The following is a 24,661-nucleotide window of genomic DNA, read 5'->3' as shown; positions in this document are numbered from 1 at the left end:
TGTTCTAACGCAGGGTTACGAAACTTTAACAATTCGCGTCACCCTTTGAATAATTAGAATTTCCTCACGGCATCCTAGACTACTTTTATATAACATATTATTTTTACCATGGGCACTTCGCGGGACCCCTCACCTCTTCCTGCGGCATCCAGTTCGCGGAAATCTCTGATCTAACACTATTATAATTGTTAATGTCACTATATCATACTCATTTATTCTCTTTTTTTAAATTTATTTTTTGTAGCTAAAAGTTTGGAAATGATTTGTGAGCAACTAAAAACAAAAATAACTACTTTTATTTAATTTGTTTTCCAGATTTTGGAGGGGGCCCGAGCCCTCTCATCCTCTCTCTTATATACACCCTTGCAGAGGAGACATGATTCAGTTGTTTAAATTTCTCAAAATGAAAGATGTTTCGATTTGATTTCGATTCCGAGTCACAACTGACTACAACTGTATTTATCTCGAGGACTGCATACTAAGTGCCTTGCCTCCATTATTTTTTTATACCGATAGATGGCAGCACCATCACCGGATCGAACAGTTAAAGTGTATTTAGAACTAGACCAGGAGCTAATAGCTACCTGGTGCTAGCACCCCCAGAGGTATCGTTTCACTTGGAGGACATTGAGACCCCGAGCATATTTAACGTCGCCCAGTCCCCTTTAATGACGACGGTGGATCTTCGACCATCGAGGTTCGAACTCGGGACCCTCCGGCCCCGAATCCGACACTCTACCGACCGGGCTACCACGGCCCATGAAAGATGTTAACGGGTTAAATTTTCTCATGGAAAGTAAGACAAGGGGACACCATTTTAAGCTATCCAAAACTCAGGCTAACCTGGAAATTAGGAAAAATTACTTCTTTAGTAGGGTCGTGGGCACTCGGAACAGCTTACCGGAAGAGGCGGTAATGAGCAAGGGGGTTTAAGAAGACCATTGATCTTCATTTGGAACTAATTAATTGACTAGGATCAGCTTAGCTGGTCCCAGAGCCTGTTGCTGGTCCTCACATTTGTATTGTATTGTATTTGTACAGCTTAACGAAAAAGACGAACGACGGAATGGTTCCTTCAATAGCAAAACATATCGGCGCAAGTTTACATTTCTTTCCATGATAGAAAGAAATTTATTAAAATGAAATCAAGCGGTAAAAAATGAAGCTACAGGAAAACGCATATCTTTAACGCTACAAACACTGAATATGGAAACCGAACTGGCAGATATAGGTGGCGAACCTAACCGGTCAACCGGTAAGTAACCCGAAATTTACCGCAGCGTTCTATGATCAACCGGTTACCATTCTAAGCTGTTGATTGGTTGAATGGAGCGTGTGATCATTAGCTGTCATGTGATTAACTAACCGGACGCTACCGGTCTTGCTCGTCGAACGTAAGCAAAGGTATAATGGACCTTATTCGCGGTTTGGCAACGGTCCCATCAGCTGTCCGTCTGCGGGTATTTTGACCAATTACGTAGTGTCAGTAGCGCTAAAAAAACTCGTTTTTTAAAAAGATTACTGGACTTCATGCAAATAATGAACATGCTTAGAGCTTATACGGACTTACGACTGCATGGAAAATGCCGAGAAAAGGGAAAAATAAAAAGAGAATTCGAGTTTTCACCATTTTTCTGATAAGGAACCAAACAGGCTTAAACCCATGAAAATACGATAAAACAAGAGAGTAGTTTTTATCAAATGAATCGTTCATCATTCTTTTACAACGTTTCTTAGTTAAAAAATTAAAAAACCTCCCATTTTAAATAGAAAGAAGAGTTTATAAGCCGCACAAAAGCAAGTGTTATTATACGCTGTAGTATCGGATTTTCGTCTGCTACAGACTCCCACAATGCACTGCAGTGAGGGTTTTGACCCGCAGTGACGTCAGATGAATACTGTCCACGCGAAGAGGAGGAGCCTTTTACAAAGATCTCTTTTCTTTTTTACTATTCCAATTACTTAATATAGTGTAATGTGTTTTGTTTGTTTGGTTCATGTTTGGTCATGTTTTTTTCCACTTGATTTCATTTTAATAAATTTCTTTCTGTCTTGGAAAGAAATGTAAACTTTGGTTCAAAAACCAGTTCGAGTGTTTAAGAACATTATTTGTGCTTTTTTAGCTGCCAAAGGTGAATCTACTGCGATTTTGAAAGGTACAATTTTATAATTATTCCCCCCCCCCCCAGTTGGAAATTTATTTCATGTTCTACATCTATTGTATCTGTGAAGGTAGAATTATAAGAACTCTTTACAAAAATGACTTGTGATTTCTGTCTGTTTCTCGTCACTTCGAACAAAAGAAGCGGCGCCATTTTAAACAAAAGGCTGGCTCCATCGGTATCTTATTCTGTCTCTGAATTTTTCTCATTTCATTTTCATAAAACAATGAAATCACTCAGCTTTAAAGTTCGAAACTATAAGTTAAACAGCATTGATTGATATTCGTATTAGAGATGCACCAAACACCGTATTTTGCCAAATATCGAATATTTAGTAATATACTACAGTTTATCATTGTTAACTTTCATTACAATGATCAATTTTTTGGATTGTTTTTAAACAATAATTGATGTTTCATACGGTGTAAAACTTTAAGTGAGTTTAATGTGTCATAATATTTGAGAAAATGTCAAAAGCAACATAATTTAAATTTAATGTTTGAGTGGATTGAATTTAATCTACATTGATCATAATTTTTGTACTTTGGTACTTTTCTATAACTTTCTTTTGTTGCATATGAAAATATGTGTTTGTTTATTGTTGAATAGTCGAATGTGTTAACTGTTTGATTTGGGAATTTGGTTTGTATTAAACCAAACCAAATATTCGGTGACACTGTTTTCGGTCATACTCTTAATTTTTCATTATTTTATACCAGGACACAAAATGGACCAGTAAAAGTGTTTAGAGCTGTAAAATTTTGTAGTGGACCAGTGACCAGATGATGTTTGTATACTGTGTTGCAAAATTCAGTCTTGTAATTTTTTTTGCAATATTGTGTTCCTCCCTCAGTTTGGGCTCCTGTAGTAGCCACAAAGGTGATTAGCTGTTCAAAATTTCTTTTTTTTTTTTTTTTTTGACATTTTGTAGCATTGTAAGCTCTGCTCAGGGTTCGTACAGGTCATGTAAATCCTGGATAGTCATAGGGAAAAAACAAATTCCAGATATGGAAAATCGATATTTTCGTTCAAAGTCCTGAAAGTTTATTTGAAGTACGGATGCCCCGATAAGTAAATATGCTGATTAATCGGCGAGTCACAATTATTATTTTTGATTCTGCCGATTTCTTGATCATATGTTTTCTCTTATTTTGACTTTAGAAATAGTCGTAAGTTCATTGCTAAGAGACTTTATTTTTCTCCACTTAAGAGAAATTATTTTCTCAAATAATTTTTAAATTTCATTCCAATTTTTTATCCCGCTATCACACTATTGTTCATAAAATTACATTATGCAAACTAAACATGAAAATATTAAGGGTAGTCTCTGGTCAGCAGGATAATTTAGGAGCACTTATAATTTGTTTTTTAACTATAAGTAGCCATTTAATGCAATGAAAATTAAAAAGTTATCTAAAAGCACTAATGGTTAAGGAGAAAAGCATCAACACATAAAAGAAGTTGTTGTTGCAACGTTGTATACATAGTTAATATATTCAAAATTATAGAAAATTTAAGGAAAACATAAAATTACAAATAAATAAATAACATTACTTCAGCCATCAGTTTTTTCTTCTTTTTTATGTATGTTAATATTTTTTTATAATGTTTTTATAATTTTGTATACAAATTGAAATTTTTAATGAAGAATTTAATTTTTACGTAACTAGATTAAAATCAGCTGCATAAATAAGTTACATATATATTCATACTTGAATTGGTCACGTTGAATAAATATTAAATACATGAAATAAACCGCCAGCTCAGTCGATTCCAGCCGAGGACTGCAGTTTCGTGCTTATTAGCACTCATCAGCCCGGCATAGGACAGAGTGAGCTGGAGGTGGAAAACCTCTTAAGGAAGCCAAGAGTGCCAAACAAACTGGTAGCTGATATAGAATTAGCAGACCAGACGAGTGACCGAAACGATGATTCGGTGCTAATAAGCACGAAACTGTTGTCCTCGGCTGGAATCGACTGAGCTGGCGGTGTATTTCATGTATTTCTGCCTTAGCCCTGGCTATAGGGCGGTAACTTACTTAATATTAAATTGTCAAAAAAATAATTTTGACACATTTTGTTCTGTTTTTGATATTTTCTCACAAAACGTAGTTTCTCAAAAAATAGTTTTAGGCACAAGGGTTTTAATTCGCCATTGCGTTCGAGAATTGATGCTACTCTATTTCCCCCTATGTATTTGAATTTTTCAACTGTGCAATGACATATTTTTAAATGTGGGGGTAATGTCACGACCCCCTTGGAGGTGGCCGCCACAAGTTGGGAACCCCTGGACTAACAGAAATTAACAAGGTTTTATTTTTAAGGGGGATAATGCAACTGTTACTTGAAACCTGGCACTTCTCAATGCTCTCTATTTTTTTCTACTCTTATTCTATTTTTCTCTTTCTAGCTTTATTCTGAACTAACTTTGGTAATTTAGCTAGGTTTTTATGAATGAATTAATTTGTTTTTCAACCTCTGCTCTTTTTAGCTTTTACTTCGTTTTAATTTCTGTAATCTTCACTCCTTTGTTTTTTATTTTATCTCGCCTCCTTTTTTGCCTTTCTGCAGCGGTCGGTGCCATTTGCACAATTTGTTTACGATTTAAATCTCGGACTCCCAGATATGAAACTTTTGTGTGCTGTTCAGTTAAAATGTTCGATTTGGGAGGAATTTATTTTTGAAATGTTTGCGAATAGGATAATGCATATTGTTTAAAATCTGTTTGAATACATAACCTATGCTCTATCTTTTGATTCTAATTACAGGAACTGCAATTGCAGGCACTGGGAAGTAAAAACAAAAGAATATATTTAATTAATTCTTGGAAAGAGTGAAGAAATAAAATTAAGGAAAGATGAACTCCGTAAGTGAAACTACTTTTGTTTGAATTTTTTCTTTCAAAAACAGAACTGACGCCAAGGTAAGCCAATGTTTTGGAATGCTAGTACCTCAGAAGGACGTGAGTCACGTTATGGTCATTTAACGGGAGAGAGGAAAAACTTTTTCTGGCTCATACAAAGGATGGGGCGTGCGCTCTTTTAAAATTGGTAAAAAAATGAAAAGGAGTTTTTTGAAAAGAATGACGTTCACGTGGCTCGATACCGAATAGGCTTCCACATACAATGCACTAATGAGCAGAAAATCGCAATTTTTCGACTCAGTCAGGGCCCAATACAGGATTTTGCTACCGCTTTTCGGTACCTTCACAAAAATCTTATTTTGAAATCGATACTTTCACAAAAATCAAGTAATAAAATCAGTAGCTTCACAAAAACGTCGAAAATTTCACAAAAATTCGCATTTTAAAATAAAATTTGTTTCTCTGTTTAAAACAAAATATACTAATAAAATAAAATTATAAGCAGGTTTATGTGAACGATTGCTTAAATAGAAACCTTTTTGTAATATTTTAACTAAATTTTAGCTGTTTCACTCCAAAGCAAGACTATCGCAATCTTTTAAACATCTGTTTTGAGGAACCGTTTTTCTCATAACTTCCTATATTGTACACAACACCTAGACCATTAAGCTGAAATTACGATGGTATTTTTAGTACTTCTTAGGTTAAAAATAATACTAGCTGACATTTACACTTTTCGAACTAAAATTTCACTTGTTCCACTACTTCTTTTACAAAATTTAGGATGCGCCTAAAATTTCAAAAAAACAATGCTGAGAAAAAAAAAACTTTCACAAAAATAGAATGATGCAATACTTTCACAAAAATAGGTAGCGGAGAAAAAAATCCTGGATTGGCCCCTGTTAGTTCAGTCTGGCTCTGGGGTGCAGATATTATCTTGAATGGAACGCGGGCTTCTTCAGAGCAGGAAAGAAAATGGCGTTAGAAAGTATTTTGAAATGAACTCTAAGTTTTGTGTGTGGAGACTCGCTGAAACGACACTTGCTGAAAATTAAATTCCAGTTTATCAACCTTTTTCTTCCTCCCTTACATTTTCAATTTGAACACAAACTCTTTGATTTCTTTTCTACGTCACATTCCACAGTTTTGTATGCAAACCAGGGATCACCAATATGTATCGATTGATATGTACCATGATACAGTTGGCTCTCTGTTTCACGGCGCTTCACTTAACGACTTGCTCTATTTAACGACGACTTTTCATGGTCCCAAATGGCCCACTGTACTGTTAAAAGCATTCTATTTAAGTACGCTTTCTACTTCAGGACAATTTTTTGCGGTCCCTTGAAAGTCGTTCAGCAGAGAGCCAACTGTATTTAATAGGATGATATGGTATCCAATATTTATTTTGAAAATATCACGACATCTAATGTTTAAGATAGTTGTTTTAGAAACTATCTAAAAATCATGTAAGTGAAAATCCGATTTTACGATTCTCGAGGATCTTGGTTGAAAAAACGTAAATAACGGGAAATAAATAGCAGCAAATCTGTCAATGGGATATGATGAAAAATCTTTAAATGCAGAAAAAACGTAAATTCGGAGGACGTAAAATCGGGCTTTCGATTGTATCGAAGTGATTCATTCTTTATTAAAAATAGGAAAAAATGTAGAATGTATTTAGAATATGGTTTATTATATCATGTAATATTATGCAATAGTTTCAAGGCCACATTTTAGGGGCGGGTTTTTAGGGTTTGAACCTCTGAATTTTCAAAACTGTTTTAAAAATTTCTTTTCAATACATTTTTTGTTGAATGTTTAAATTATAAACTTTTGGAGAATCGTACAGCTCTCAAATCCTGCTTTATCTGTAGTATTTATTTTTACTGTAGCTACTAAGAATATCATTTCTTTCAAAGCAATACAGTGTTTTCCTCCAGATTTTGAATGCATAAAACACACAAGAACATCCAAATTTTTTGAATTTGAAAGTCTCAAACTCTAATATAACATATTTTAAGGGTGTCAAAAAATATTAAGTTAAGGGGTGCGTATATTCGAATGTGTAGCATCTGTTCTTTTGAGTTAGAAAAAGATATAAAATATGTAGCAGGGGTAATGTTGTGTACCCATCATATTTTTTACCTTCTAAATTTAATACCTACATCATCTTTTGCATTTATATCTTTTACGTACGTAAAGTGGCACCCCCTCATTTAAATAAAATATTGTAACAAAAATCATCAAAATACAGTAGGCGCCGCTTAATGTGATCACTTTGGGATAAATATAATTCGATAACAATAACCGACCGATAACAATAACCGAAAAGAATCCAGGAGACACAAAATAATGATTTTTTTCCAATTAAGATGCATTTATTTCGGCAACCTCAAATTCAAATCACAATGAGTCAACTGAACGCAGTTTCAAATTACAAATTATTAAATTAACAGAATGAAAATATCTGAATTATAAAAGTTAAAGCTAAATTATGCAATTTTTCATCACATACTAATAGGTGAAGTAAAACATGACCGTTTTCCCTGACATTCGTAAACCAGTTTCAAAGCACATTCAGCTCTTCTATCTTTTCCAGCATGGTTTTGTTTGTTTTTTAAATTTTAATTTAACTTTGCTTTGTTTTCAATCTCGACACAATTCTTTAATAGTTTACAAAGTAATGGCAACAATAGAGGTCCCTCCACCCACCAACCACTCATTTTCTCATTACAGTAATACACACGCACACACAAATAGACAAAATTTTTGTATCATTCAACATTTGGAAAGCATTACTTTGTGATACAAAACAAATGCAGGATAAAATGTCAAAATGACGCGATGCTCCGGCAAAACATCGGAAAACTATGAATGAATTTTAAAAAAATTGTTGCCATCTTCTGTTTGCGTACAAATAAAGTGTTTGTAAGAAATTTAAACGAGGCCTTTACAATGAATTTTAACCACGGTTTTCAAAAAACAGTTCTGGAGAGGGACATTTCAAACCAAACTTTCCCATTAAGAAAAATATGCGTGTTTCAACACTCAAATTTACGATTGAAAGCTAGATAGTGATAAGAGAGAAAGAGACAGAAATTCTCGATTTGACTTGAGCGCACTTTTCTTTGTGAAGTATTTTTCTCGGAGTAATTGTAAACTACAGGTATACTTAAATTGTTCCTTCCGACTCAGAAAAGTTATTTTGTCCTTTTGAGTGCATTATGAAAAGTGCTTATATTTTTATAAAAATTCTGTTATTCTGACATGATACTTGAAAGCAAACTTTTTCCTGTAATATTATTCACAGTATGTCTGCCTGACTGTTTAATAGTCTTATCAGGCTGGAAATATTTAAACGGAGAAAGCGAAGAGAAATGAATTCACCGAAAGTTTTTCAAGATAATTATGATCATACGAGCTATTCTACTTTACAAAAAGCGAAATGTGAGGTGTTGCTTAAGGGAGGCAAATAGTTAAAAACAACCGAAAACTTGAGACTTTAATTTAATCGTTTTTTTTTTTTTTTTTTTTTTTTTTGCCGTGTCAAGACATTTGTATAGAGTATTAGATATAGTTTGTATATTGTGTCTTGCAGATGTGGGATTTAAAAAGTAAGAAAATCTATTTAAAATATAAAAAAGAAAATAAGTAAATATAATAAAGTGCAACAGTCAAATAATGGTTTCGCTTTAAAAAAAAAAAAAAAAAGCCAAATATCTGCTTTTGAATTTTTTCCCCTCAGTTGAGTGTGGTTGAAATTAGCGGAAAAAAGGCTGATAACAACCAAGCCTGGCAACCCTGAGCAAGTTTAAAATTTTATAGGGACACTCATTTTCATCGCAAGGGTTGCAAATCGTCTGTGCTATGCTAGTTTCTTTCAGGGCTTAACTTAAGCAAAGTCTGCATTATGAAATGATTTTTTTAATTTGCATTTTTACAGAAAAAACACGGATGTAGATGAATGAGAATAACTACAATTAAATCCGAAATTGCTGTATATATATTGTTAAGAGTTCGTGCAGCTTCAAACTTTCTTGAAATGACGACACAGTTCTTGAGAAAACGCAGGAGATTTATTTACAACTATATACAAGAAATATCGTTAACAACTGCTAAATTAACCATAGCAATTAGGCAAATATCGATTGCCACCACTCAATGGTCGAACACGTAATTACATCAAAATACGCAAAAATACAGCTGAAGGGCTTCACAAAACAGAGCTAATACATGCTCTCCAGCGCGCCTCTGACACGAATCACAAGCAAAAATTAAAACGAGACTGACTTCGAACTTGCCGCAGGGCTATTTATAAAACCCCGAAGAGTACTCTCGAATATTCCAGAAAATCGCAGACCGTTCTACGACCATCTCATATTTTCTTTTTATTCCATTCACAAATTTTATCATTCTGAAGTGAGGGGGCCGTATACTTGAGCCAAATGTTAGGGGGTGGTATGTACATCACAAAAAGCTATTTACAGGTTACGTTACTAAGATAATTTTAGATAAAAATAATGAAATAAACGCCAAATTTAGCTAGATTACAACAAATTAATCACAAAAATAATTACTATTTACAGAATTTGTAACAATATGTATATACACAACCACCCACAAGAACTGCTTGTTTAAATAAAAGCTATAATGAGATTTAAAATAAAAATGAATCTCTAAATTATTTAAAGGTATTAAAAAAAATTCTGTAATCAATTTATCCTTTAATGTTCATTATTAATACTTTATTCTTGTTATTCAATGCACCATAACTTATTACAGATCCTCTTGCCCTATTAGAAGCCCCTGGTCCTCTAACATAATCCATTCCATTCTAAAAAAAGTTTTACTGTCAAAGATAATGACTAAAGACCCGTACATTTTTAAATGCCAAAGCATTTCAGTTTCTTTGAAGTGAAAACATACTAAGAATATTTGATTCTGAGTAAATACTGTAGCAACGATATCAATAATGTATAAAATCAGTTCATTGTATTGGCAATTTGTTTTGGAAGAAAAGAAAGTTTTGATATTTTTCCGAGTTTTGATATTTTTTTTTTGTTTTTATCCGAGTGCAATGTACAACATTTTCTTCTTATTTTCTGACAATTTTTAAATGTTCCACTGGATGTTTTTTTTTTTTTTTTTTTGCTTTTTTTTTTCGTTAGACAGATGGATTATGAGAGCGTGGTTGCTGGGCGAGTTTGGCCATAAACAATAGGAGTTGCGGAACTATTTTTACATTTGAAAGATATTATTTGATGTCTTTTTTGTTTATTTGGCGAAATATTTTAAATTGAAATAAAAACCACTTCACTGGCTAAATAGAGTTTTAAAACAACTGTAAATCTAATTTAATGATTTGACGAAAAGTTTTAAATTCCAAACAAACTTTAATAGGTTTTTTTTTTTTTTTTGAAAAGGTGTGTACGCATTTTTTACAAAGAAAAATGATCGTTTTACATCAGAGGGGGAGGGAGCGTCAATTTTTTTTTTATTCAACGGACTTCCATCAAATTTTTAGCACGGGCATCGCTGTGCAGGTACTGCTAGTAATGTATAAAGTCAGTAATTTCCCATTCTAAGACTGACAGTGATGTATTTTGTGAACCAGCACATGATTCTCTACCCACCATCAAGATACACATTTGGTTGAATTCTTTTTTAGCGACAATTTTCCTCGTTTATTAGTAACAACTTCATTTTTACGATACAAGGATCGACAGATACCCAGGGGCGCAACCAGAAAAAATTTTTAGGGGAGGGGGGGCACAATTTTTTTTTCACAGCACTCTATCAGCACTCTCTCTCTCTTTACATCAATACATATTTGTTATTATTATATATGTGTACAAGTTATTATTATTTGCAAGGTTCAGTCATTAGTCAGGCAGACAAAGTTACTGATCTGGGGGTCTTAATAAGTCAGGATTTAAAGTTTAGCCAACAGTGCAGCTTTGCTAGTAACAAAGCCAATAATAAGATGCTTGGGTTTATCAATAGATCTATTTCAAATGAATCTAAAGAAGTTCTTCTGCCGTTATATAGAAGTTTGGTAAGACCTCATTTGGAGTAGGCTGTTCAGTTTTGGTCTCCTTATTTTAACAAAGATATGAATGTATTGGAAAGGGCTCAAAGGGGGGCTACAAGGCTAATAAATGGACTTTCTCATTTGGACTACGATTCCAGGCTTAGAAGGCTTAAAATGTACAGTCTTGAGCAAAGAAGAGATCGCGGGGACGTGATTCAGTTGTTTAAATTTACTAAAATGAAAGATGTTACGGGGCCGAAGTTCAGCACTGAAAACAGGACGAGAGGTCACTGTTTTAAGCTATTTAAATCTCAGGTTAACATCTACGTTAGGAAAAATGATCATTTTAGCAGGGTAGTGGAGCCTGGGAACAGCTTACCGGAAGAGGTGGTCATGAGCGAGGGAGTAGATAGTTTTAAGAGGGCCATTGATCTTCACTGGGGATTGTAAACTGACTAAGACCAGTCTAGCTGGGCCGAGAGCCTGTTGCTGGTCGTCACTTTTGTATTTGTATTAATATTTATTCAGTAAAATTACTTAAAATTGTGTAAGTTTTGCAATTTATTCAAAAACTGTTGCAAAAACATGAATTGTTCTTATGCCAGAATTGAAATCACGTTAAGAATAAACTTTAAAGTACTTGAAACAACAGTACGGCGGTAAGATGTTCAAATTAATAAATGGAAATCAATACTTGTTATTACTTCATTTATTATATTAATGAAATAAATCAAAATGCACACGAATTTTTATCACCAAAAGCTCTAAACTATTCACATTTTTAAGATCATTCTCGGAAAGAAAAAAAGGAACACATTAAAATGGCATGAAATCACTTAAAAATACAACAAAAATAGTCAATAAAACCACTTACACTTGATGAGTCCTAAATACTCACATTGCATATGTACACTTATAAAATTGTCTTATTGTCTACAATCCCTGCTTACTTCAGAACCACTTCGTTTTCTCAAAGCGCGTCCATCTTCGTTCGAATAAAAAAAAAAAGATTATTTTTGATAATTGTTCAAATTTGCGTTCTGGGGGGGAGGGCACAGGCCCTGTGCTCCCCCCTGGTTGTGCCCCTGCAGATACCTACTATAATTGGCTATACAAGAAGACAGATTTCGTGCAGAACACGTAGAAGTTTTTGTGGGCTCCATTTTGGTAAAAAGACAAATTTTGACAGACTCTAAAAAACAGTATTTTACTTGGATGTACATCAAAGTAAGCACATTCCAGTTTACACATCCCAGTGTTGCCAGATTGTCAAATCCAGATTTCCGCAATTCCCTTTCAACTTTTCCCCAAAAAGCGATGTTTTCTATCAAAATTCCTCAAATTTAAAAAAAAAAAAACAAATTTCACTAATATTTTCATAGAATGAATCGACTTCCTCTAATATTTTTGTCTCTTGAAAAAAAAAATTCCAAAAATAGCCAAATTTTCTTATAAAATTCCCCCAACTTCTTTTTTTCTTCCCATTTTCGTTTTTTTTTTTTTTTTTTTTTTTGTCTTCTTTATCTTTCTTTATCTTTACTAATAATAAAGCTGAAAGTCTCTCTGTCTGGATATCGTCAGGATCTCTGTGACGTGCATAACGCCTAGACCGTTCGACCGATTTTCATGAAATTTGGCAAAGAATTAGTTTGAAGCATGGGGGTGTGCGCCTTTAAGCGATGTTTCGAAAATTCGATTTTGTTCTTTTTCTATTCCAATTTTAAGAACATTTTCCCGAGCAAAATTTTCATAAGATGGACGAGTAAATTTTTAAGTTGTAATAACGTGAAACTGTAGCGTCAGCAAGCCAATTGGCGAGAAATTCATCATGCATTATTGGTAAATATACAGGGGAACCAAAAGACCTTTTAAACTACGGACAAACCCGCGCGGGTGCCACTAGTCATAAATACAAGCGCCTGACGGAGAGATAAGAAATAACCAAATTTTTTTTTTCTACTCGCATTTACGACTCTGCTTCTGTATGTACATTTAAACTATGATTTTTGTATATATTTATCCAAGAATCACACTTATTTTTACCTTATTTTTACCGTATCAACTAGTTACTCACGCAGAACATTAATGCGATTTCCGTAGCATAATATTCCACATAATGCGAATTCCATAAAGTTGACCAGAGCAAAACCAACGCTGTTTGATACAAACAATGTAACTACTTCTTGACGGGAATTTAAACATGAAAAACAAATCTTTTTTCCCCAGGATTCCCCAAGAGAAAAAAAATTTCCCAAAAGAATTCCCCTCAAAAAACCCATTTCCCCAGAATTTCCCCAGAGAGCACCAGATTTCCCCAAAACGGGGAAAATTCCCCCAATCTGGCAACACTGACACATCCTCCGCCCAATAAAGGGCAACTCTTTATTACCGCGAAAGGAACTGTCCTTTTCCGACTACCTCTTCGACTAGGATTTGATTTGTGAGCCACGTTGTCTGTCCTAAGAGCTCTCTTTTTTCCAGGGAGATGGCTGTGGAGCGAATCGCGAGCTGCCGTCAACGTCGAAACGGCGATCCGAAGATTCGGAGGAAGAACCTCCCAGGTAAATATCTGCCGATGAATCCTCAGAAAGTATCGGGTGAGTGCAAAAGTTCGTGCGGAGTTTCTGAAAGAAAGTCATACAGTGATTAGGCAAGTAAAATTCTTTATTCAATCGATGATATATTCTCCATCGTTGTCTATAATCTTCTTCCAACGTTCTGGCAGCATACGGATGCCTCGATCATAAAAACTGCGTGGTTTAGATTGGAAGAACGAAGACACGACGTTTTGTAAGGCATTCAAAGAGTCCAGTTTTTTTTCCATTTAAATGATTTTGCAATGACCGGAATAAGTGATAATCCGATGGTGTGATATCAGGAGAATACGGTGGATGAGTTAAGACATCCCATTTCAGGCTGTTCATTTTGCGTAGCGTCTGTCTTGAAACGTGTGGTCTAGGGTTATCTTGTTGAAAGACTACGCCTTTGCGATTTGACAAACTCGGACGTTTCTGTTTGATTTCTCGGTTCAGATTAGTTAATTGACCACAGTACTTGTCCGAATCGATCGTTTGGCCGGCGGGGATAAACTCAAAATAAATCATACCCTTGCAATCCCACCAAACACAGAGCATCACCTTCATCGGGTGCAAACTGGCCTTTGCCATTGCGTCACCATGTTCACCTGCCTGTTTCCATGTGCGTTTTCGCTGAACGTTGTTGTACAGGTCCCATTTTTCATCGCCCGTCACTAATCGATCCAAAAACAACTCGTTTTGGAGCCGCCCGAGTAAAGATACGGCAGCAGAAATTCGGTGGATTTTGTTGCTCTGGGTCAACAAATAGGGCACCCATACATCGAGCTTTAAATCAAATCCGATTTTTTTTAAACGCCGAAAAGCGGTTGATCGGTCAACGTTAAGTGCTGTAGCAACTTCCTCTGTTGAAATCTCGGAGTATTCTAAACTAAAGAACGCAAAACGTCGTCATCATTGTCGGAAGGTCGACCTGAGCGTGGCTCGTCTTCCAGCTTAAAATCTCCGCAACGAAATTTTGCGAACCATTTTTCCACAGTTCGTTTAGCTGGTGCTTGATCTTGATAAACGTCTTGAATGTTTTTTACGGCTGCTGCAACGTTTATTCCCTTCCGAAACTCGTAAAGCATAACATGCCGTAAATGCACTTTATCAACACTCATTTTAAAAGTAATCTTCTCGAAGCAGTTTGTACCTGCACAAATTATTTTCATTGGAATGAAAGCTGCACATGTCACCTTTCCAACGATCTGACTTACGTAGATAGTGGTATTAATGACAACACGTTACTCCCGTTCTAACGCCATCTATTGCAACTCCGCACGAACTTTTGCACTCACCCAATAGTTTTTAATATTTCGATATTTAACAGCATTTCTGAACTGTTTTCTTCTTATTTTAATCTGCATTACTATTTATTACAGTAATTTAAATTTCATAAACAATCGGCCAATAGCGCTTTTTAGCGATCCAGAAAACCTGGAAATTCAGATATCTCGAGGATAGCGATGGTCCCAAACTTCCCGGATAATTGGTTCTCTACTGTATATCCGATATTTACTTTGAAAATATCATGATATTTTGATATTTTCTATATTTATTTTTCCAAATACAACATTTTCAATTAAAAAAGTACGTAATTGTTTATTGTTATTGTAATAAAATTAAAACGATAGCTAAAAATGAAAAAAGGAAAGAGCGTTGAGATTTTTTTTTTGGGAGGGGGGGGATTTCTGCCATTAAACTTCGGGGAGAGGGGCACCCTTGTGAAAGTAACTAGTTCAATGTTGTTCTTTTTTTCTGCTTGAATTTTAAGGGATTATTAGCACTATTGTTTGTAGAAACGCATCAGTATTTCTGTGTTCTAATTTCCCTGTGTTCTAATTTTCCCTTCTAATTTTCCTGTGAGGGGCTGGAAATCAACCCTTCAGCTGAGCGTTTTTTTTCTTCAGAAATTCACATTTAACCTAGAAAGCAGTGTTGCCAAATTGGGGGTAATTTCCCCATTTCGGGGAAATCTGGTGCTCTCTGGAGAGATTTTGGGAAATGGGTTTTGAGGGGAATTTTTTGGGAAGCACACACATTTTATTTGTATTAGTCCTACTATGAAGCATAAATTTTGAGGTTGTTTGTCCCTTTAAAAAATACCCATGTATCAGTATTTTATGATCACTAATCACAGTTCTCAAAAATCAGCATAATCTTCAATGAAGTCGACTTTATTTGCGGTTTAATGAAAACTGACAAATGTGACAGTCTTTTTAGTGTAAGGACTCCCCCCCTCCTCCTCTGAAACAGAATTCTGGCTCTGATCTCACATTACTCGTTTGCGATAGCCCCCTGTGAGGGGCTGGAAATCAACCCTTCAGCTGAGCGTTTTTTTTCTTCAGAAATTCACATTTAACCTAGAAAGCAGTGTTGCCAAATTGGGGGTAATTTCCCCATTTCGGGGAAATCTGGTGCTCTCTGGAGAAATTTTGGGAAAATGGGTTTTGAGGGGAATTTTTTGGGAAATTTTTTTTTTCTTGACGAAAACCTGGGGGGGGGGGGAACCTCGGGGAAAAAAAATTGTGATTAAATTTGCGTCTTGACATCTGGTAGTTACATTGTTTGTATCAAACAGTGTTGGTTTAGCTTTGCTCAACTTTATGGAATTCTCATTTTTGTACTGGAAACGTCAGGGAAATTCACTTATGTATGCAGAAAACCTGGAATTTTTTCAAAAAATTATTACCAGTTTCAAAAGATTTGTTTTCTTTTTTTAAGTTTAGTAAAATTAATTTATTCAGAAATTCATGCAACTTGAAATTACTAAAAAATATATATATAATGAGATGTATTTGATGCTTAACAATTTAATGAAGCAATTTCTTAAAAGTTCTCAAAGTTTCTAAAAAAACGAAAGCTTAAAAGTTTTCCAAGAAACAAAGTCTGTTTTAAGGATGGATGGATGTAATTGAAATTTACATTAAACAGCGATATAAAAAAACGTAAGGTGTATAAAATGTGACATAAGCACAGTCAAACCTTAAAAAAATAGCGAAAATAGGTAAACTAACCTTTAAAATATCACATGGAAGAATTTTGTTTGCGGTATGGAAAACCTGGAAAAGTGAAGGAAGTTTTAAAAAAAAATTTTCGGTTTACACCCTGATTAAAGCGGTTGATTCAATTAACTAGTTATTCAACCGGCGTCCACTGTACATGCCAAAATGTAAAATGTAAGTACAGTCGGACCTCCATATATCGAAGTAGCAAATTGCCGAAAAAAAATTCGATATATAGAAATTTCGACTTATAGAAACAATCTTATTTTATCGTACACATCTCCTAAAACACTAAAATTAAAGCTAATTTTCACGTTATGAAACCCATTTTTCTAATTTATACGAGCATCGGAATAAATGAAAGTTAATAATTAAAATATTAACAAAAATTACATTTTTGCGCCTTTATACATCGTCATTCTTCGGTAATTAACTTTATTCGCAACATTAGGGTTGTTTCGTTTTGACCAATGTAATCGAGAGAAAAGTAAAAAAGAAAAATCTTAACTTGAATTATTTTTACTGAAGCCAAAAAGACTGGGAATGATAATCAACAGACAAAAGGAATAACTTGAAACTGGTTTTACAGTGTTAGTGGTCACAACTTAGATTTGAAATAAACTTGAGGGAATTTAAGAAATCCAGAACAAAACAACGACCTATTTACACAGCCCTCAACCCCCTGTTCCTTATGAATTTTGCAGCAACCGTTAGTGGACATCATTTTCTCCCCTAATTTTCATTTTTCACGAAACAAGCAGCCTGAAATTGAATCAAAATCTACGAATGTCTCGAAATTTTTTTCGATATATAGAGATTTCTATGTAATGAACAAAGAAATTTGCTGAAATTTCGATATATAGAAAATTTAGATGTGTGGTTGTTCGTGATATGGAGGTTCGACTGTATCTCTTTGGAAAAGAGATTCCCACCTTTTGGCGTGCGGGCAGTCGCAATGATTTCGCATTTTGGATTCCATGCAACCACAGTAATAAGAAGATATAAATGAAACTAAAAGGAATAAAACAATTTTTCATGCTACAGGTAAGCAGGAGTGAGGAAACTTTTCTCTCTTCGTAATGCAAAATACATCGGGAGCCAATATGGCCCCTTTCGTCCTTCTAGGTACAAGGTTCAATATTTACACTTCTAGTCAGTGGCGCAGCAAAGCGAGGGGAGGGGAGGTTTGGGGTGAAAACACCCTCACCTATTGCTTTTAACATAAATGCAAATTCTTGTGCAGTTGTTTATGAATATGAAAGGGTTGTTTTGAGCGAAGAAAATCCTTTCAAAAGGTATTTTTGATCAAAAAACCCTTTCCAGAAGGTATTTTTTATATAAAAAAAACCCTCCAGAAGGTATTTTTGATCAAAAAATCCCCCTCCAAAAATATTTCTGGCTGCGCTCATGGGCTAAGACTGAATGATTAAATAAGCAATCATATACGGTCATATTATCGAATAATAATTAACTGAAAGAAAGTTCCTTTCCTTTCAGTTAATTATTATTCGATTTATTGAATAACAATCTGTGCACAAGGTCAACGGGCCCTCGTCCTCCTTCTAGTGTCAAAGGTTTGAACGAAACCTTTCTGTTCTACCTCGGGGTCTCTTTTTTTTTGGAATTTTCTAATTTTCTCAACAATACAACTTCATAAATTGCTTTTGTATCAAAAAAGAAAGTGAGAGAGCTGAATTCAATCATTTCTAAAAACAACCATTTTGCCTTTAGGAAAAGAGTGGAAGCTTGTCACGATGCATCTGGGGAAATGAAACTCCATCGCGCCGTCCGATGCAGTGACCAGTGCGCAACTCTCGCAATCTCAACGGCTGGACCGAAAGGCCTTGGAATGCAAGATGAGGCAGGGCGGACCGCCTTGCATGTGGCCGTCGTTTGGAGATCTGCAGAAGTTGTGAAAATGATGCTGGCAGCTTGGTCCAGCAGCCACCTCGGAGCCACACACCCTCTTCTCGAGATACAGGACGATGAAGGAAACACCGCCTTACATTTGGCTGCGGTGTATGGGCGCCTCGAAGCGGTCGAAGTGTTGCTCGCAGCTCGCACTGACATCAATCCAAGAGACGCCAATGGACGAAAGTCCCTTGTAGACATACAGAACAAATTCGGGAGGTCGGCCTTGCACGAGGCGGCACGTGGGGATTTAACAGAGATGGTGGCAATGCTGCTGGCTGCAGGGGCTAATACGCATCTTCAGGACAAGTGGGGCTGGACTCCGCTTCACATCGCCATCAGCTTTTGCAAGGAGGAGATTGCAGAAGTCATCTGCGATGCCGACGATAGAAAGGTTCTTCGGGATGAGGATGGACGGACCGTGTTGCATTTTGCTGCGAAATGTGGAATGCAAACTATTGTGAGAAAACTTCTGTCTTCCGGACCTCTTCGGAAAACTCTTCGTTCGGGAAAGGAATCGACTTCGAATGCGGCGGAAGGGGAAGGAATTGCTCTCTCGGCGAGCAAGGAGGACCTGGTCGACGTACGGGACAAATACGGAATGACTGCTCTACACATGGCTGCACAACATGGCTTCACAGAGATTGTTGAACTGCTGCTCGCAGCAGGGACAGATCCCCTTCTTCAGACTAAAAAAGGCAAAACGGCGCTCCACTTGGCTATCGATTGGGTCCGGGAGGACACTGCGGAACTCTTATGTGGTGTTGAGGATGGAAACCACCTGCAGGATAAATATGGAAGGACCGCCTTGCATTACGCTGCGAGTAGAAAATACAAAAATACTGTGAGAAACCTGCTGTTTAACGGCGAGCATCCTCACACGATGTATAACGGAGGAAGTTCTCCTCTGCAGTTGGCCTTCGTAGACAAGGGGGACAATAGCGTGGCTGAGATGATCATTTCTTTTATTGCCTTGAAGGACATTTTGGTGGAATGGAAGGGTTGGAAGGCCCGTAGAGTCGAGATTTGCAAGAAACAGATGGAAGAATGTGTTTCGGAGATCCGGCGCATGAAAGAGACGAAAGTGCTCCGTGGCAATATCACCTATTACGATGTTGCGGCGAGGCATGTGGGGAAGGTGGCCGACTATCTGGAGAGCCCGGAGTTCCGGGATGCGTTGCTCGGGGGTGGTTTTGCGCGGGACTTCCCCAATTATGCAGACTTCATCGACTTCAAAGTGAAGAAGGCTGAAAGGAGGAGAATCGTGAGGGCTCCCTGCCTGAAATGCTTGAAACGTTGTTCGGGAGCCTCCCTCCTTTGCCGGGAACGATCCTGAACGACATATTAGCCTATTTGAGTGAACGAGATATGCAGAACGTCCTCGCAGCTTTTAACTGATGTACCTGACCGGAGGACTTTTGAAGCTAGTGGAGCTGTCCTCTCATAGCTTTGATTATGGTTTTGTCGCTTTTAATAAGAAACAGAGTTATTTTCATTCTGAAACAAAATAATTGTTCTTCCTTAATCCTTAAGACTATTCATTTGTTTTATTGTTGATGTCTTTAATTTGAAACAGTATGAACCTGTTATTATTTACTCTATCCTTTCTAATGTTCTGCAATCATAGTACTAACTAAGAAAAGAGATTTAATCAAACAGTATAAATTTGACTTATAGATGAGCGTTTCAAGGAGGCATTAGATATTCTCAGCTAAATTTTATCGTTGGAAGATTAGAGTTAAATTTTGTAAAAACAAAACCGTTGCATGCCAAACAAATATTTTTTCCACATTTGCAAAAAGTGGCAGGGACTGTCCCTGCCTTTTAGCGTACCCCCTTCTCCCACCCTCTGTCAGAAACAACCATCCCTATTAAGTCCATAAAAGGGCTGCCTATAGGTGGTGCTGCATTTTTTTCCTACAAATTTGGCCCCCTGTCCCCTTTTGTCTCAAAGTGACACAATTCTTGCTCTTGTCACAAAGCTCATGTTTTATTAGCTGAATGCCATAACTACTGCAGGCCACAAATAAAACAAATATTTGTTTTTGTATCTGTTTCTATCTGTCAATCGAAATTTCTCAAGAAATTGACATACGAAACAAAAAAATTTCGAACCAATATGCGGGAGTTTGAATGTTAATTGGAAAATCTAAGTCTTTGTTTGTGCACAACTGTGTTGTGTGTTCCATTGATTTTAAACACATTCTTTTTCGATGGCAGAATCTGGTTCCTCTTTCTTTTTTGTAAAATTTTGGTTTGCATTTAATCCTCTATTCCTAATACTCATAAGTGTCAATGAGTTTTCTTAATTTTGTTAGTGTTTGAACTTTTTTCTTTTTGTAAAACATTTTATTTTTGTAAATATTTATTTCCTGTTTTGGTGTCATTTTCGTCATCTAGCTAGGGGTAGAGATGATATTTCTGCAAATGCCTTTTAATAATTATAGTCAGGGCCCGACTAAGGCTTTTGAGGATACTGGATACGAACTTCATTCGATGAACCCCCCCCCCCCCCAACCCTTACTTATACAAACTTTCGATAAAATATTTTGATACTTCACGCTAAATGGGGGAATGTTTGCTTCAACGAAAGTATTATAATATACGTATGTTGTTGTCAAACTTTTGCCTGGTAACAATAAGACAAATATCAAAAATATCTCTGAAAAACATTTAAAATGCAATAAAATATGGCATAATGTTAGGGGAGCCCTACCTCCCCCCCCCCCCGAAAAAAGAAAAATACCCCTCAAAATACCCTCCTAGCAATTTAAATGCCGCAGTCTAACCCATGACCCCTCCCTCCCTTTATGTGGGCACCTGGTTAAGCCTGGAGTGGCTACGTGATTTGTGAATTTTAAGTAGATTTTTTTTGCTGGACTTAATATTTGGCTTTGTTATGGTGCAATTTGAATTCATTCCATTTTAAAAACTTTGGCTTCAGATTTGGTGCCCCCCCCCTTAATATTGGTGCCCTGGGCCCATGGCCTATGCCTTAATCTGGCCTTGATTATAGTATACTAAATGGAGGCATTATGCAACCAACTCTCTTCCCCACGAGTTTTCTGGTCAAACAGTTTCCGTATCATCTCATGGTTGCGGAAAGAGATAGAAAGGATATATTGTTTCCGTCATCCTGTTAAAAATAAAGTCGGTTGAGAATGGTGAAAATCCAAGAATAAAGCCTTCTGAAAATAGACTATAGAGTTCTCTATAAAAGAAATTGTAATGGTGAGTTGCGATTTTTCTATTTCATTTTTTCGTTTCAGATGGTAAAAAAAAATCTAAAACAAGTGCAGCAAGCTATGGACTGTCCAAATAAATAACGTCAGAAAACTGATGTCACATTTTTTGTTATCCTCAACCTCAAAGGGTGACATTATTTGTGAGGGAACCCTCCTAACTGAGCATTTCAGTTTACTTTTTTTATTTTTTATCCGTGTTATAGCTCATGTATTTAGAATCGGCATGTCAAGGCCAAATATCTTTTCCACAATAAAAGTTAGGGGCAAAAAAGCAAAATAAAATCAACTATGGGCAAGTGCCCCTGTCTTCAGGCGTGTTTGACAGTATTCCTAAACTCAAGAGATTTTATGTGTAACTTCGGATTGTTTTGTTCATAACCGGTTGGAAAAGTTTTTCCACTCAAAATATAGGAAACGTGATTCAAAATAAAACATTTAGCGGGGGAAAAAAACATTCCATAAACCCTATTTTTGTGGAAATAAAACTTTAAACATCAAGAACTCACAAATGTTTGTGCTGGAGAGTAATTATAATCAATATTAAAAAAGCATAATTTTGCAGATAATGGTATACATGGGTTTCAGGGTTACAAGGAAAAATCAGTTGAGGACCGACCCTCTTGGTATCTCTCAAATCTTCTTCACATCAATTAATTTATGTTTTTGCCTTAAAAACGGAGCTTCTTAACATATTTACAATATTTAACGAAAATGTTGTGCTTTTTATATGTCGTTGTTTACCTTTAACTTGTACTAATAAAATAACTTTTGCATTAAGTTTGAAGTTCGTTTTTATGTCATTTTAAGCATTACACTTTCAATAACAATAAACAGAATTCTGCAGAGCCCGACTATGGTTTTTGAAGACACTGGACACGAAATTTATTAGATGTCCCCCCCCCCCCCTTGATACTCATAATCTCCTATTATACTGTATAATAAAGCAATAAAATATTTGGATACTTGCGTATTAATAAACAATGCTAAATCTGGGTGGAACCTTATCTGTACTAATATTATAAAGAGAGAGGGCGGATTTTTGTGTGTTTATATGTTCGAGGTAATCTCCGGAGCCACTGCACCTAATTGAAAAAGTCCTTCACTATGTGAAAGGTGCTTTCTTACTGAGTGACATAGGCTCGAAAAAATCCGATAAATAGTTCTTTTTTTATTCCAATTAAGGCCCAAATTTCACATAAATTCCCGAACATGGGAGTGAAAAATTACTTGTTGCAGAACTATTTTTGCATTTGAAAGATATTATTTGATGTCTTTTTTGTTTATTTGGCGAAATATTTTAAATTGCAGTAAAAACCGCTTCACTCGCTAAATAGAGTTTTAAAACAACTGTAAATCTAATTTAGTGATTTGACGAAAGGCTTTAAATGCCAAAGAAATTTTAATAGTTTTTTTTATTTTTTTTGAAATGGTTTGTATGCATTTTATGCAAAGAAAAATGATTATTTCAGATCAGAGGGTGAGGGGGCGTCAATTTTTTTTAATTCATCGGACTTCCATTAAATTTTTAGCATGGGCATCGCGGTGCGGGTACTGCTAGTGTTACAATAAACGTACATTATAAAAAGTAGAAGTGATATAGTATGTACGATAATCAAATATTACAATGTAAGATTTCGTCAAAATTTCCCATCAACCTGATTTAAATCAGATGAATTTTTTAAATCATTAATTTAAATCATGATGTTTAAAAATCTTTAAGTTCAGAAGAATTAATTTGAAAGTCAAAGTATTTTTTATCAGAAGAAATCATAAACAAACAAATATTATTTTTTTAACAATTTCACGAAAAGAAGAAAGAATGATTCACACACACATATTGTTGTTAAATGAAGTGAATTGAAACTGAACAGAAATATAAAAAAAACATCATTATAGCAATGAGATAAAAAAGAAAAGAACTAGCAAAGGATATATGAAACAAGATGCTAAATGAATCTAAGCATAATAAATAGGATTGGATATTTCTCTGTTTGGAGTTAAGCTATTTAATTACTTATTTAAAAATAAACGTAACATAATGTCTGCTTTTCAGTCTTTAATGAAATTCATCTTAGACGTAAATTCATCAAAGAACGTTCACTAATTTCTATTCATTTTGTCCTATTTAAAATTATTTTTTTCCTCAAATAATAGCTCTTACATATGCAAAGTTTATTTCATGTGATTGCTCAATGTAGTTATTCAATATATACCAAATGAAAAATAATGTATAATGCCTTATTTTTTTCTCATTGAGTAACTTTATTATTTCTAACAACTTGTGGCGATTAGAATTTTATCACATTTATGCATTATTCAATTTAAGAATCGTAGCAATCATCAACGAAATTTATTGTCCTTAAAAGATAATAATAGTAAATAAATTCATCCATTTATAGTAAATGTTAAAAAAAAAAAATAATAACTTTCTTCTTAGCGTTAAAAAAAAAAAAAAAAGAAATCTCCAAATTGTGTCAGAAGAATATTTTTTGTTGACTACTTGTATAGTTGTCCGCTTGATGGCAGCACGAACGATAGATTTCGAAGTCTGGACTAAAATCTAGCGTTGCATCGAAGTAGAAACAACGTAGTCTCTTGAAAGCAAAGATGTACGAATTCAGAGTTCCAAAGGTACGATTTTTTAATACTCTCTAATTACTCTATTTTTTGTTTTGTTTGTATTCCATGAAGCTGGAATTGTTGGAACAAAGTTCATTCATTATTTCCGTCGCTTTCTTGCAGAGCCGACGAGAGGCTTATGTCAGCCTAATCAGAAACTAGGGACACGGCTGATGAGGGGGCCCGATCTGGGATCGGAATAGTATAAATTTTATAAATTTAAATGGCAGAAGGGGGTCCAAAACTG

General features: G+C 35.4%; 1 protein-coding gene across 1 annotated transcript; it reads left to right on the top strand.

Annotated features, from left to right (window-relative positions):
* The first annotated feature begins 2,066 nt into the window (after nt 1-2,066).
* Nucleotides 2,067-19,886, top strand: LOC129225071 (serine/threonine-protein phosphatase 6 regulatory ankyrin repeat subunit B-like). Its single transcript, XM_054859620.1, has 4 exons — nt 2,067-2,156; nt 4,930-5,027; nt 13,540-13,619; nt 18,371-19,886. The coding sequence occupies exons 2-4, from the start codon at nt 5,019-5,021 to the stop codon at nt 19,884-19,886; spliced, it is 1,605 nt and encodes a 534-aa protein (XP_054715595.1). The 5' UTR covers nt 2,067-2,156; nt 4,930-5,018.
* The last annotated feature ends 4,775 nt before the right edge of the window (nt 19,887-24,661 follow it).

This window comes from Uloborus diversus, chromosome 6, assembly GCF_026930045.1.
Source record: "Uloborus diversus isolate 005 chromosome 6, Udiv.v.3.1, whole genome shotgun sequence".
NCBI lineage: Eukaryota > Metazoa > Arthropoda > Arachnida > Araneae > Uloboridae > Uloborus > Uloborus diversus.
The sequence above is the reverse complement of the archived record's forward strand: the minus strand, read 5'-3'. Positions and strand labels throughout refer to the sequence as shown.

What these genes read in the sequence shown, in the direction of transcription:
- LOC129225071 (XM_054859620.1), top strand. An exon ending in TCGGAGGAAGAACCTCCCAG is followed by an intron (nt 13,620 to 18,370) that starts GTAAATATCTGC and finishes TTTTGCCTTTAG; the next exon opens with GAAAAGAGTGGAAGCTTGTC.